This window comes from Periplaneta americana, chromosome 1, assembly GCF_040183065.1.
Source record: "Periplaneta americana isolate PAMFEO1 chromosome 1, P.americana_PAMFEO1_priV1, whole genome shotgun sequence".
In the NCBI taxonomy this organism is placed as follows: domain Eukaryota; kingdom Metazoa; phylum Arthropoda; class Insecta; order Blattodea; family Blattidae; genus Periplaneta; species Periplaneta americana.
The window spans coordinates 129,101,922-129,117,990 of NC_091117.1; the positions used below are offsets into that span (position 1 = coordinate 129,101,922).

General features: G+C 35.5%; 1 protein-coding gene across 4 annotated transcripts in view; it reads right to left on the reverse strand.

The window, feature by feature from the left end:
- Positions 1-16,069, reverse strand: part of Chd1 (chromodomain-helicase-DNA-binding protein 1) — a 150,216-nt gene that overhangs the window by 60,367 nt on the left and 73,780 nt on the right. For all 4 annotated transcript variants that reach the window (XM_069827179.1, XM_069827180.1, XM_069827178.1 and 1 more), the window contains 2 exons: positions 15,146-15,387; positions 14,952-15,065 (listed from right to left, as the gene is read on the reverse strand). In XM_069827179.1, coding sequence (XP_069683280.1) covers positions 14,952-15,065; positions 15,146-15,387 — 356 coding nt within the window. The remainder of the gene's footprint in view (positions 1-14,951; positions 15,066-15,145; positions 15,388-16,069) is intronic.

Here is a 16,069-nt window from a genome sequence, read left to right on the forward strand (position 1 = left end):
AACAGAAATATTGAACTATTTATATAATATAATAGTAAGTGGACAATACGCACACTGTGAACAAGTTCAAATGCAGATGACATTGCTTTGCCACAGAACACAATACTATATACTAACCAGGGGCGGACGCAAGGGGGGGGGGATTAAAGGGATATATCCCCTCCCGAAATTTTGAGAAAAAATACGAAACAAGAAACAAAAATAATATTGATTTTAATTCGTGAATGTACATAGGAATTAGAGGGTTTTCCACGTAAATTCTCTTTACTAAAATGTTAAATAAATGTATCTTTGCATTGAAAGAAATCCCTATATCTGGAATTTTTCTTGCCTCTGCTTCGCAACTCTGATCCACTGCCCACTGGAGAGTAGCACTGTTCTCTGACACTTACTGCAAGAGATCCAACGCAAGAGGACTAATAATATAACTCGTTATGAGTGACTAAATGGCCAGGATCCGACGGAATAAGCACCATCTTAAATCACAAAGTGATTATTTTTCGCATATCATGATATGCACTTCTGCACATGTATGGACATTGTGCCATTGTCATACATCTCTATGACGCAGTGCATGAGGGTAGGCCACTAGCGGTAACCCAAGAAGTGGAACTTAAACTGAGAGCATTCTATCCAACATCGGGATGGGAATCCGTGTGGCTTAGTGGATAAAGCGTCAGCACGTAGAGCTGAAAACCCGGGTTCAAATCCCGGTGCCGGAGAGAATTTTTCTCTGTTCCACTCTTCCATCATCATATGATGACGCAGAATTTCTGCACTGAAGTATTATCATATGTACTTTGGTACATAAGCCATACAGAAACCAACATTTTTGGGGTCTATGATTGTAGCTAGCCATGTTTTTAGCCTGTCACATGGTTTAGCCAGTCTACTACAGTCAGAACAGATGGACCTTAAGACATGCCTTGAACTATGTGAAAATCTAGAAAGAGAACCGGAAGATTTTCGTTTAAATTCAGCCAGTGAACCTAGAGGCAAAAAGTGTTGCTGAACTTACTGGAATTACGCTGGAAATTCCAAGAACTGCAGGGAGACAAACACAGCATTCTAACTTCAAGACAGAGAGTCCTGAAGAGTATTTTAGGCTTTCAATTTTCCTTCCCTTCTTAGACTATTTTATTAGTCAGCTCAAGGACAGGTTTTTAAATCATATGGGAATCCTAAAATCCATACAAACTTTTTTGCCTAAAACACAGTGCGAGCATCAGATGAAGATTTAGAAACTGCTGTTGAGGCTATAGTAAATCAGAGGCCCAATGATGTTGATGCATCACCAAGTCTTTCTTCAATGAATTGAAGATGTGGAGAAGAAATTTCCTTGATCAGAAAAATCTTCACCTAATGCCTACTGATTTTATATCATCTTTCAACAGGTGCAATGAAATTATTTTTCCCTGCACTCACAAGGCGCTAATACTTTTCTGCACATTGCCTGTAACTACAGCAACACCAGAATGGTCATTCTCAACATTGCGGTATTTGAAGACTTACTTGAGGAGCAGACAGATTAAATGGACTGGCCTTGATGTATATACATAAAAATGTAGAAATAAAAGCTTATGAAGTACAGGATGAAATGTCTAAGAAGCCTCGTCACCTTCTTCTGTAAATATCACTCTGTCATTGTTTTTGTATTGCAGTCATTGTAAATATTAAAATTTAAAAATTGTGGTTTATTTAACAACGCTCGCTCGCAATTGCCGAGGTTATATCAGCGTCACTGATGTGCCAGAATTTTTTCCCGCAGGACTTCTTTCACATCCCAATAAATTTACCGATATGAGGCCTGTCACATTTAAGCACACTTAAATGCCATCGAACTGTGCAGCTTCAAGCACAGAAGGCTATACCCACTACGCTACTCAGGCCAATTTGTAAATGTTTGTGACTCGGAAACAAATTGTGAGTATATAAACTTATTTCTCATTAGTCCATTTTTACTATATCCTCCAATCCCTCCCCGAAAAAAAATCCTGCGTCCGCCCCTGATACTAACCTCACTTCAATTTCTCTCTTAAAAATAAGTCCACCGAGTTAGCTCTGGTGGTATTGCGTCCTCCTCTAGACTAGCTGGCCCAAGTTCGATTCCTGACAGGCTCAGAAATTTTCATGTAAAATTTCTACCTCAGGACTAGGAGATATGGTGGTGCACAACTTCTAATCACTAAATTGTGCACCAATAGGCCTGGGTCAAATCCCTAATCTCTCTGTAGTACATATGAAGAGAAGGCATATGTCACTGTCTATAGTGATTCGTCCGTCGGATAGGGACGTTAAGCTGGGAAGCCCTCTTGGTGTTATTCGACAAGAGTAGGCTACGTGCCAGCACCGGGTTTCCCCTTCTCCATCATCATCATCATCATCATCATCACCCATTCCTTACTCTACACTTACACATACACTCACCCTAGTACATGACAACTCTTCACAGATACTACACATGGATATGTGCCTACCAAAGTGGTGTGCAACTTGAAAAACAAAAACACACGCATGCACACACACACACATATAGTCTTAATTTTTCAGCAGAGACTCTAATTTTGATAAGTCCATCTTCTGCAGTTTGTCTATTTCACTGTACTGAAATTTTAATTTCTTTGTCGTAGCAATTAAATATTTAACTTTGCATTTTAATCTCTGATTTGCAAGTTTCAGATTCACAACTTTCCTGTTTTTACAGAATAGGACAAAAGAACAACTTCGTTTTAAACTACAGTAACACAACAAGCCCTTTTAAATACTGTCAATATTTTCATTACTTTAAATATTCTTCAACAAAAATTAACTCTCATCAATTTCCCAGTTTCATTTTAATATCTTCATAGTTGATTTACACTTTGTTTGCATAATAGGTAATCTGCGAAAACTGAAAGAATGCTATCTAATTTCAATATTTTTTCTTTCGCGTCATCTTTATAATCTTCCTTCAAAAAATGTTCACTACCGACTACAGAGCAATTTGTTGGTTCCCATGGCCTACCACGACCTCCTTGAATTAAATATGATAACTAGCATTACTTACTATTGTCATTTATTAAATAGCATCAAGCCTTACAAGAGCAATGAAATTTAGAGAACTAATGAGGTTTGGGACATGTAATCTTTCTAACAAGCATACCAGATTAAACACAATGAATGCAATAGTACTGTACTTACTTTGCCTAGAAATGGTTTGTCTCTCAATCTCTGTCACATAGAAATTTACGAAAGGACACAAACAATCATAGCAATATACCATTTTATAGATCTTCCATTATTATTACTAGGCCCTGTTACAAGAGGACATTTATCTTAATGGTAACACTGAGTGTAGTAATTGAATATACGAACAGGCGGATGCTAGCAGTTTGTTAATCTTCACCAGCACCTATGAAGCTCTACAGTTATGGAAAAGGAATTACTCAAATAAAACCTGGCATGACTGGGGCCAGATATGTAATTTTCTACTGCACATCTCTCTGCATTTTCCATAACAGATAAAACAGTCACCTGGGTAAATTCTTGCACTTTTTTATTTGGGGATGCAGTATGTATGTAAGGTATTCATGTTTTCAATTTCTTTACTTTCACTTAATACCAAGTCCATTCTGGACAAATATTGACAAGTTACTATACTTGATTAAATCTTAAACTCTTTTTAGAAATCTGAACTTAGTTCTCCATCATTCTGCGTGAAGAAAATTATAATGAATCACTTAGAAATATGGTTAGATTAACAACTTTAATGTGATGAAATCAAAACTAAGTTATAAATTACTAGTTTCAACTTTGTATCAACTAGCCATCTAAGTAATTTAAAACTTAGTTTTCATTTTCACACATGCAAGTTGTTAAAATAACCATATTCCTAAGTGATACAAGGTGTTAAAAGTGTGTAATCAAGATGTATATACAATGAATTACACACATTTGTAGATTACTAATTGTGAATTGTCACTCATTATGTTTTTATAGCAAAACACTTTTTTCTACATTGCTTATGTTACAGGAGTAGATTTAAAATATTTTAAATTGCTGTTACTTAATGGGACACATTACTATCATGTATGAATCCATTTCTTCTCTCACAAAAAAGTTCTACATATTTTGTAGTGTTTGATAGTGTTTCGGGAGACGAGTTCGGGCCAGAAGAAGATATCAGATGATAGATGACATTAAGATATATGGATCATATGCAGAGACAAAGAGGAAGGCAGAAAATAGGAAAGGCTGACGAATGCTGGGTTTGCAGTGAAAGACCTGCCCTTCGGTAGAACACTATGGATCTTCGAGTGACTTTCCAAAAATGATACATGTAATGTGTGTGGTTCATGTTTTAGACATATTATGTGAAACTTTCCAAGTTCTGTACCCCCAAGTGCATAAGTTTGTGTCAAATGGAAAAAAAGTATTCGTTAAATCACTTTCACAAATTGATGGGTTCAAACAGAAATATCCATATCTTCATTTCCTCCTTTGCCCATGGTCACATGCTGGAGTACATGGCTAAGTGCCACTGTATACTATGCAAACAATTTCGAAAGTTTTGTGTCTGTTGTGAATGAGCAGGACAAAAACAATGCTTTGTCAACTGGTATCCTTCAAGATTTACTGTAAGATGGTTGATTAAAAAACGATTTGGCTCTCCTATCATCAAATATAAGCTTTCTGTGTGGCACCATGAAAAAAACTTGAAACATCTACAAACCTGTTGTCCGAACTGTTAGGGAGGTATGTGCCGTGGAAATTAAACTACCAAGTTCAAAAGTATAAGTACTAAGGGACAAATTTCAGAATGTGTTCGGGAAAAAAAAATGTATAAAGTTGCTCAAGTATTGGAGAGTGCGCCTGTAGGTGAAATTGATGGTGTATGTGTTGGGTAACATTCCTTTCTTTAAATATGACTTCTGACATCCTGTGATGTAGAAAGGTCGTTTTCACAGTATAGGTCGTTGTTCAGAGATAATCGGCATGAATTTGTGAAGGAGAATTTGAAGATGACTTTCATTGTGACATGAATTTCCAAGTTCTAGTTATAACATACTGTGCATGCTCAGTGCTTTTGTTTCTAGGTCTGTACATTAAACAGAGGCTGTCATTGAGAGGAATTCACAGGTAGACAGTAATGTAAAACATTTTATAGGCCAAGAACTGGAATTCTAAGAAAATGGAGACTGTCACAGAGAGGAATTCACAGGTAGCCAATAATGTCATACTCATTAGTGACTAATACTGTTTTCATCTATTACTGTGACAAAAGCATATCACGGGCCGAGAACAGAAATTATAAAAAAAAAAAGAGGGTGGAATGTGGGGTAAGCCAAACTCTACTCTTTACAAACAATAGCATGCCAAATTGTGTACCCTCTGTAATCCAGACATTTGGTTCATAAACAAGAGGTACATGTAGTACAAAGGAATAAGATGGAAAGGAAATAAAAGTTTTAAGTGTGTAAGATAAACTTAGTGTTATAAAACAAATGGAAAGTGACAAAAAGCAAGCTAATATATGCTGCTAATTTCGTATGGTTAAGAAAAAATTGTGAATGATTTACAGAAACATTATTTTGCAAAATGGAAGCAGAAAAAATTACTGATTTCTTCAACACATATTCTTAATTGTAAGTACTGTATGTATTTCAATTACATTATATATTTTTACTCCATAATGCACTATTTTCAGTACCATATTTTTATTTAAAAAAAGAAAAACCAGAATGATGTAGTATTTTTAAAAAGTTGTAGTAATGTAAGCATAATTATTTAAAATTACAAATTAAATTACACTAATGTGCAGAATACGTAATATTGTGAATGTATTTTTCTTTGAGTTTTATTTACTATAGTCATTTATTTCTTCACATAGTAACGCTCACTTACTGTGACCATTTCCTTAGTCTCTTTGATGACACTATAATCAAGTTGCACTGTAGCTGCATAAAGCCATGTTCCCAAACAAATGACTATTGGTTGTTGAGGGAGAGGCAATGCAGGAGGAAGCTCTTTGAATTTCACCACTATAGAAAGAGTATTTTCTCACGTTGGATATTAATTTGTCCACATTTGAGAAACAGGACCAAATTTGTTCTTTCACCCTCTGCCAAACAAGTAAGATATAATATTTTTGGGTACATCATCTACAGCTTTTCAACTGTCTTCAGTATTTATGAACAGACATCAGTTATAAGTAGAATAACACAATTGGAGGAAATATATAATATATTCCCTAATTTTCCATTACCTATGACCATTTGTTGTTGCAGCAGCTGTTATTGTCCAATTATTATTTCCATATCAAACAGAACATAATAATCCAATTGGAATAAATAAAATAATATTGACTATTACACTTTTACTACGTCATACTACTTTTGACCAATAAAACAGTATGAAAGGACATCTTTCAACCAATCATGGCTGCTTATCACACAATTTTATCGCGTCCCTAGCATTTGTTTCTTTGTTTGCCAACATTTCAAATTGCATTGGTCTGGACGTCAAAAAAACAGAAAATTACAAACCACTCCAGTCGATACACAGCACTTTCAAATATGACTCACATTGGCATTCAAGAACAAGAATTAATAAAGATCACTGGTCATAGCTATGCATCTTCCCTGAAATCCTATTTACAAATAAATGAAGAGCACCATTCAGAAATCCTGAATAAGTTGAGGAATACACCATGTACATCAATGAGTTCCACTTCTTTTACGCACACGTTCAATATAACATCAACTGAACCACCAACCACTAAAACATTCAAATTTGAAAATTGTACTTTCAATAATTGTTCCTTTTAAAATTATTAATGTTTAATTTTTATTCCATCATCCTTCATTAAAAGTTTTCTTATTTCATCATTCCTAACTATAACTTTTCAAACACTTGTTTATTATATTTAGGTTATGTTATAGCTTTTGCTGTGTGATATTATGGAGAGTCACGTATCAGAGATTGTTTAATGCTAAGATTTATTGAAAATCATCTGGCAAGTGAGGTTGATTACTGGGATCCGGACAGTTCAGTATTTTCGTAAGTCAATATTTTATTGTATTAGAGTACTTCATTACTTCTAATCTTTATATACTTTCTTCTAATCGTGTAATAGTCAACTAAATCCCACTCGCGTTTTGATTTTCTCTAGATAAATCAAAACCTCTAGTGAGATTACTGTTGATAAAATTCCATTCCTCCCTCAGGTATGAATGTATTGACAATCACCTTTCCTACAAAGTTACCTGTAACAACATCTGTTGCTTCACCTATTGAAATCCAAATGTTATTGTTGGCTGCACACACTTTCATTCTGTTGACACATCCTCATAGTAATCACATAAATATTTTCTTTTTATAATTGACTGAGTCTGAAGGGAATGACGTGTATTTTTCTCTAAGAAGGTTTTCAAATGATGACTGTCTATATCATTACATGGAATGCTCAGTGAAACCATCATTTCATAAAAATTCCTATCAAATAATGGAGTTATATGCATTCGAGCACAGATAGTTCTGTATTTTTCACTTTGTTTAGTTGTGTCAAATTCTCTTTGTGTTCTGTTGTATTACAATGTCGCTGCATGTAACTACGTTCTGCACCATTATTTTCATTTCACATATTACCTTACACAATAGTACTCAGTCACAAATTCATCTCCAAAAAGCTTCACAAAACATTCCAATTTTTCACTAGTATATCCCTTCATTTTAGACATTTCTTTCTTGAATATTTAAGACTTATTGTATTACAAGCTCAATGGTATTGGATACAACATCCCTCTTCACAACCTTATGTAGACTGTTGAGTAGTATTTGTTTAGGTTTCTATCTGCATAGATGTACCCATTGCTTTCTAACATACTGTGAAGGATATCTTATATAATCCTATCTGTAGACAATGAAGAGATTCACAGCCAGAACCATCTTATAGGAAGATTTCTGGGGAAGTCTAATTGTTACAAACACGAAATAAAAACAAGACACCAACCTATGCTTTATGGAACTAAAGACGAGCTTGAAAATGGGATCAAAACTAGTGCTAAGCTGATACCGAAGGAAACATTATGGGAGACACTATTTGGGGATAAATGGCTACGTCTTTTATATATGTAGATCTAGATTCTACATAATTTATGTCCAATTGTGTTCTTCTTTCCATATAGAACCGAAGTTACCCACCCAATTTGATAAAAAAAAGTAACAACTAAAACTGGTCCTGTGTACTATATTTTCTCCAATACCCCACGAACTTTTTTTCCGAAATATACAAGTAAAAAATACGGATGCATGGCTTATTCGAAATGAAGTTGGCAACATTGCCCGATTTACTTCCTGCACAACTCCTAAGGTGGTAGTGCATGCCATTATCTTCCTATGCAGGTATTTCAATTGTTAACATTGTTAAATGGCATTTGGATTAGCAGTACATGTGTTAGAATCAAGTCCAAGTGTGATAAATGTATAGGTTTTGCATCTTACATTTTCAATTTTGAAACTGAGTACCACTAAAATATGAGATTGCAATCCTTTACTTGCAGCGAAAAACTTAAAATTATCAAAGATGTACAGGAACATTGAAATCATGGCTTGTACTCACAGTGTTGCAGGATATTGTGTATATGGCTTATTCAGCAAGACAACTGACATACACATGGAATAGGTTTGTTGTTGTTTTCTAATGTCAGGCATTTGACAATAAAGTCATTTGACCTCTTACACTCCAATATTTTTCAAAGATCATGGTCAGCCACACATGGAATTGGTTTGAAATGCGTCCTGTTACTTACTTACTTACAAATGGCTTTTAAGGAACCCGAAGGTTCATTGCCGCCCTCACATAAGCCCGCCAGCGGTCCCTATCCTGTGCAAGATTAATCCAGTCTCTATCATCATACCCCACCTCCCTCAAATCCATTTTAATATTATCCTCCCATCTACGTCTCGGCCTCCCTAAAGGTCTTTTTCCCTCCGGTCTCCCAACTAACACTCTATATGCATTTCTGGATTCGCCCATACGTGCTACATGCCCTGCCCATCTCAAACGTCTGGATTTAATGTTCCTAATTATGTCAGGTGAAGAATACAATGCGTGCAGTTCTGTGTTGTGTAACTTTCTCCATTCTCCTGTAACTTCATCCCGCTTAGCCCCAAATATTTTCCTTAGCACCTTATTCTCAAACACCCTGAACCTATGTTCCTCTCTCAGAGTGAGAGTCCAAGTTTCACAACCATACAGAAGAACTGGTAATATAACTGTTTTATAAATTCTAACTTTCAGATTTTTGGACAGCAGACTGGATGATAAGAGCTTCTCAACCGAATAATAACACGCATTTCCCATATTTATTCTGCGTTTAATTTCCTCCCGAGTGTCATTTATATTTGTTACTGTTGCTCCAAGATATTTGAATTTTTCCACCTCTTCGAAGGATAAATCTCCAATTTTTATATTTCCATTTCGTACAATATTCTGGTCACGAGACATAATCATATACTTTGTCTTTTCGGGATTTACTTCCAAACCGATCGCTCTACTTGCTTCAAGTAAAATTTCCGTGTTTTCCCTAACCGTTTGTGTATTTTCTCCTAACATATTCACGTCATCCGCATAGACAAGAAGCTGATGTAACCCGTTCAATTCCAAACCCTGCCTGTTATCCTGAACTTTCCTAATGGCATATTCTAGAGCAAAGTTAAAAAGTAAAGGTGATAGTGCATCTCCCTGCTTTAGCCCGCAGTGAATTGGAAAAGCATCAGATAGAAACTGACCTATACGGACTCTGCTGTATGTTTCACTGAGACACATTTTAATTAATCGAACCAGTTTCTTGGGAATACCAAATTCAATAAGAATATCATATAATACTTCCCTCTTAACCGAGTCATAAGCCTTTTTGAAATCTATGAATAACTGATGTACTGTACCCTTATACTCCCATTTTTTCTCCATTATCTGTCGAATACAAAAAATCTGATCAATAGTCGATCTATTACGCCGAAAACCGCACTGATGATCCCCAATAATTTCATCTACGTACGGAGTTAATCTTCTCAAAAGAATATTGGACAAAATTTTGTACGACGTCAACAAAAGTGATATTCCTCGAAAGTTACCACAGTTGGTTTTGTCCCCCTTTTTAAAAATAGGTACAATTATGGACTCCTTCCATTGTTCTGGTACAATTTCCTTTTCCCAAATAGCAAGTACAAGTTTATAAATTTCGCTATATAATGCACTCCCACCCTCTTGTATTAATTCTGCTGGAATTTGATCGATACCTGGAGACTTGTACTTTATCAGATTTTCTATCGCAATTTCGACTTCTGAAAGCGTGGGTTCGGGTATAAATGGCTCAGCAGTTTGTATTTCAATATCGTCCCGATCATTTCTATTTGGCCTATGTACATTTAGTAGTTGCGCAAAATAGTTTTTCCATCTGTTTAGGATTGATGGAGAGTCTGCAAGCAAGTCACCATTCTCATCCTTGATCACGTTTACCCTTGGCTGATATCCGTTCTTAAATTCCTTTATACCCTTATATAAATCTCGAATGTTTTTATTCTTACTATTTGTTTCTACCTCATTCAGTTTTTCCTTCAAGTAACCTCTCTTTTTATTCCTAAGTGTACGACTTGCTTCCCGTCTTTCATTGAAATAATTATCTCTCTTCTCCTCAACTGGATCCTGTAAGAATTTCAATTTTGCCTGTTTCCTTCTTTCTACTACCATGCAACAATCTTCATCAAACCACGGTTTCTTTTTCTTAGTTTCATAATAACCTATGCTCTGCTCAGCTGCAATTTTGATACTATCTCTGATATTTTCCCACACGCTATTAACATCTAATTCTTTCTCAACTTCGTCGGAACTTTCTAAATTGGCAAACCTATTCGAAATTTCGACCTGATAATTTTGCTTAGCTTCCTCGTCCTTTAATTTCAAAATATTGAATTTAGTAATATTAACTTGTTGCTCTACTCGCTTGGCTACTGATAATCTTTCTCTTAATTCTCCAATCACCAAATAATGGTCAGAATTACAGTCTGCACCCCTGAACGTTCGAATATCTACTATACTAGTATGTCTCCGTTTATCTATCAAGATATGATCTATTTGGTTGTGTGTCAATCCATCTGGAGAAGTCCAAGTATATTTATGTATATCCTTATGGGGGAATGTTGTACTTTTGACAATTAAATTTTTCGATGTGGCAAAGTTGACTAATCTAACTCCATTGTCACTACTAATTGCGTGTAGGCTCTCTTTTCCAATAGTTGGTCTAAAAATATCCTCCCGTCCTACTTTAGCATTGAAATCCCCCAATAAAATTTTCATGTGATATCTAGGGAACTGATCAAAAGTATGTTCCAATTCCTCATAGAAGCTATTCTTTATATGGTCGTCTTTCTCTTCTGTAGGGGCGTGAGCATTTATAACTATGATGTCGCACCATCTACCCTTAAGTACTAAATATGATAACCTGTCACTGATAAATTCGACCTTTTTTACTGCTGATTTTATTCTTTTATGAACAAAGAATCCTGTTCCTAATTGGTGATTATTGTTTCCTTCCCCATAATACAACAAGTAATCTCCTATTTGTGATATGCCATTCCCATCTAACCTAACCTCTTGTACTCCTACGAAGTCTATTCTATATCTAGCTAGTTCTTTTGCTACTAATGTTACCCCTCCTGTTCTATAAAGACTAGTTACGTTCCAAGTGCCAAATCTCAAATCCTTATTCCTTTGCTGTGGTCGTGCCAGAGAATCAGTCCTATTCCGAGGCTTATTATAGGGATACGTAACAAGCTGTTTTTTACGGTGATGGGTTGTTAGCCCTTCGCCCAACCCCCAAGCTGGAGGACCACCCCTTATTGGCTGTCCACGACTGCTTATTCAATATATTCGCAGCTACCCTCCATATCTGGAGGCCGTCTCCTCTATCCGCAACCTGAGGACGCGCCATGCCGTGGTGATAGGGACCCACAATACATTCCAGGATAAAATTTACTTATTGTTAATTGAATTATATTTATGTTTAATTGTTTTTAATTTGTCGTGAATACATCATTCGTTGAAAGTTTTTTTTTTCTTGGACCTTTCAAAAGTTGGGTGCATAGCTTATTCGAGGACACAGGATATTTGAAAAAAAAAAAAAACGGTATTATGACAAGGCACTTATAAGTACTAAATTGTCTTAGTACTTATCACAATATTGAAAATATCATGACCACGAAGATTGTTTCATATTACAAATGTTTCAGAGAAAAGTTATCATGATATTTAAATATACAAAATAATATATTCGTCCATGTACTATCTTCAGAAAAGTTCTCAATAAATTCATTCTATACACTTTTATTTTTGTTCCCTCTGAGATTGATTACGAAGAAAACCTTCACGTTCATTTACAATTTAAATTTATCCTGCAATGGAAATTTTCATTTAGTCCTATGTTAAGTGAGGATAGTATAAAATTGACAGAGAGTCTAACAAAAGAAAATTTTTCAGCATGATCTGATATGAATATATGTCTTGAAATCTTCTCTGCCCTATCTAAGAGATCCGATACTTTATAATCACATGATGTTCATATTGGATATTTCAAAGGCACAAAACAATTATTCAGTTCAGAAAAACATATCCAGGAAAAAAATTCCGATGTCTAATTTTAAAGACACTACACATGAATAGAACTAAAAATAATTTTCTATAAGACCTTCAAATTAATTTACGGTAATTTAATTCTGAACAGATGTAACATAATATTTGTTGAATATAAAAACATATTAAGTTCAACATCAACCATACAAGAAATGTATCTACAGCATGAAAAATATAAAACCTTAGTTCTCAGTTCAGGTCATAAATATATGACACATATTATACAGTTGGGACGTTCGTTCTGTGCCGGTGAGAATCATGTGGTAGCTAGCCAGTGAGCCTACACTCTCGCGCATGCGCAGAATATGGCAAGTGGCCAGTATCGCAGAAAGCCTTGGCTGTGTAACATCGTCCTGCCACGTGCGTGATAATTGCAGTTTGTTAGTTTAGTTAGTTCATATTCATATTGTTTATTTATTATCGTGGCAAATTGCAGTTGTGTGTGTTTGTGTAGACTAAAATGCCTCCTATTCAGTCTAAACTTGGCGCAAAAACACTGCATAGCCAAACTCGGGAAGTTGTGAACAATATACATTCTTTCATGAAGAGTGAAGCAGCTTCTGGAGACTTTTTAATACCGCTGAAAAAGGTGCAAGAACGAGTGAGTGCAGCAACTAAAGTGCCCGAAAGAACAATAAGAAAGATAATTAAAGAAGGGAAACAGTGTGAGGAAGAAGGGACCTCTTTTGGAACGCCCGGTAAAGTTCATCGTGTACCGAAACGCATCACAGATATTGATGATTTTGATAAAAGAGTTATACGACAGACAATTTATAATTTTTATATAAATGACAAAACAGTGCCCACTGTCAGTAAACTGCTACCTAAACTAAAAGATGCCATAAATTTTAACGGGGGTAGTACAAGTTTAAAGATCATTTTACGTGATATGGGGTTTAAATGGAAGAAGACAAGAAATAATAAAGCGGTATTACAGGAAAGGCATGATATTCGAGAACAGCGCGTATCATATTTACGCGCAATAAAGAAATACAGAGAAGAAGGTAGGCATCTAATATACGAGGATGAAACGTATATTCATAGCACCCATACAAGACCAAAAAATTGGAGTGATGACAAAACCTCAGGTTTACTGGCGCCTATTTCGAAAGGACCTAGGCTTATTATTGTTCATGCAGGGGGGTCGAGCGGGTTTTGTACCTGGCACATTTCTGATGTTTAAATCGAACAGGAAAACTGGAGACTACCATCATGAAATGAATGCCAACAATTACCAGAAGTGGATAACGGAAAAGTTGATTCCGAATTTGCCCCCTAGATCTGTTTTTATAATAGATAACGCACCTTACCATAATATGCAGTTGCATAAAGCTCCCTCAAGTAATTCAAAGAAAAGTGATATGCAGGACTGGCTTAGAAGAAACGATGTGCAGTTTCAGGAAAATATGCTGAAAGTGGAGCTTTACGGGCTCATTAAAGCACATAAGCCACTTCATAAAATTTACGTGATTGACAATCCCTTAGCTATGAATGGACACTGTGTATTCAGATTGCCGCCGTATTCACCTGAGCTAAATCCATTGGAATTGATTTGGGCAGATATCAAGCAGTGGGTAGCCGGTCAAAACACAACTTTTAAATTAGAGCAAGTGATGAAATTGTGCCAACAACGGGTTGATGACATCAGTGTAGAAAAATGGGAAAAAGTATGTGAACATGTTGAAAAAATCGAAGATGAATATATTGAACAGGAAGGAATTATGGAAAATGTAATTGAAAGCTTCATAATTACGGGCGGAGACAGCAGTAGTGAAAGCGACGACGATGAAGATGATGATCATAACGAAAATCACGACGACAATGGTGGTGATATATCTGGTATCGAAAGTTTGTCTGATGATTAGATATATTGATTGCGTCTGTTTCTCTTCATTGCTATATAATTGAACCATGGATATCATGTTATGTTTATAATCAGTTTGTATTTATTATGATAACACGTGTGATGTGATAAGTGATACTGGACAACTGTGAGTGGAATGCGCCGTTCATCGCACATCCTGGAACCAACTGCGCATGATGATGTCACTACACGCTGCAGATCCCAGCCGAGGCGGTAAGTCACGTGTTTCTATAAACTCACTCTGTTGCTCAAGTAACCAAGCACACCGGCACAGAACGACCGTCCCAACTGTACTAGAACTTCACTATGGATGTTCTTAAAAAAAGTCCTTGTGTCCTTGTAATAAAAAATGTAATCCCTTTCTTAATTTCTTACATCACAAAAATGTACGCGTAATTTATCAACACACTACAGTACCTGTATCGTCTTTCCTAGACCCATTTCATCAGCAAGAATTACAGAATTTTCTTTGCACCAAGAATGTATAAGCCAATTGAGTCCATCTAGTTGATAATCTCGTAACACTAAAACCTGCAAAAATAATAAAAGATGGATAATATACTGCAATTTTCAAGTATACATTATTATTTCTCAAATATAACAATTCTTACCTGGTCTCCACCCATGTACTCAGGTTGACTTTTTACTTGCACAAACTTCGGCCTATGCCTCAGAACACGGCAGTGTTTGGAAGGTGTTCGCTTAGATTCTTCTCTATCTCGAAATTCTTTAATTTTCTTTGGCCATTTCTTCTCGATTATGGAACCATCTTCCCATGTGGCCTCCGCATAGGGTAAACTTTCCCATTTGATGTAGTAATCAGGATGTACACTATCTGGTTTAGCAAACTCCGCTGTACAGAAAATAAATATTTATGAAGTACAGTTTCTTGAAGTTTTTACTATATATTGTAGTAAAGAGACGAAATTAATACAGTGTTAAATATAACATTGACAGTGTAAAACAGAGACATTAGTAGATGTTTAGGATGAGTATATGTTAATATGATCTCTAATTTCCGTAAGTATTCTACAAATTAAATGAAAGCTACATCAAACACGAAAAGAAGACAAGAAAATTTAGGTATTTAGTACATAATAACTACAACTTTGTCATATCTCGATATCCTTTTTTTTTTTGGTATTATTTCAAGTAAGACAGTTTTTAATTGTTGACCAAATTTCACCATAATTTTATTTTTTCCAAGTGTGCAAACACAATCCTGAAGTTGTATTACTCCCACAGATCAATCACATTAGAAAATAAATGTATGATATATGCCTATTGCATAATATAAATTTTGTACCAATGTAATCTAAAACTATTCCAAATCCAGTATAAAATCTTGAAATTACAACAAAAATAATACAAAAATAATATGAAGTTTGTATGAACAGACCCTCAAAACTTACAAATGTCAAAACATTATTTTTCACTTTTAGAGGAAGTAGTTCGAGGAAAGTGTTTTTCACATTTTAACAGCAATAAAAATCGTGCTGGGGGGAGGGAACAGACTAGAATACCAAGTAGCCACC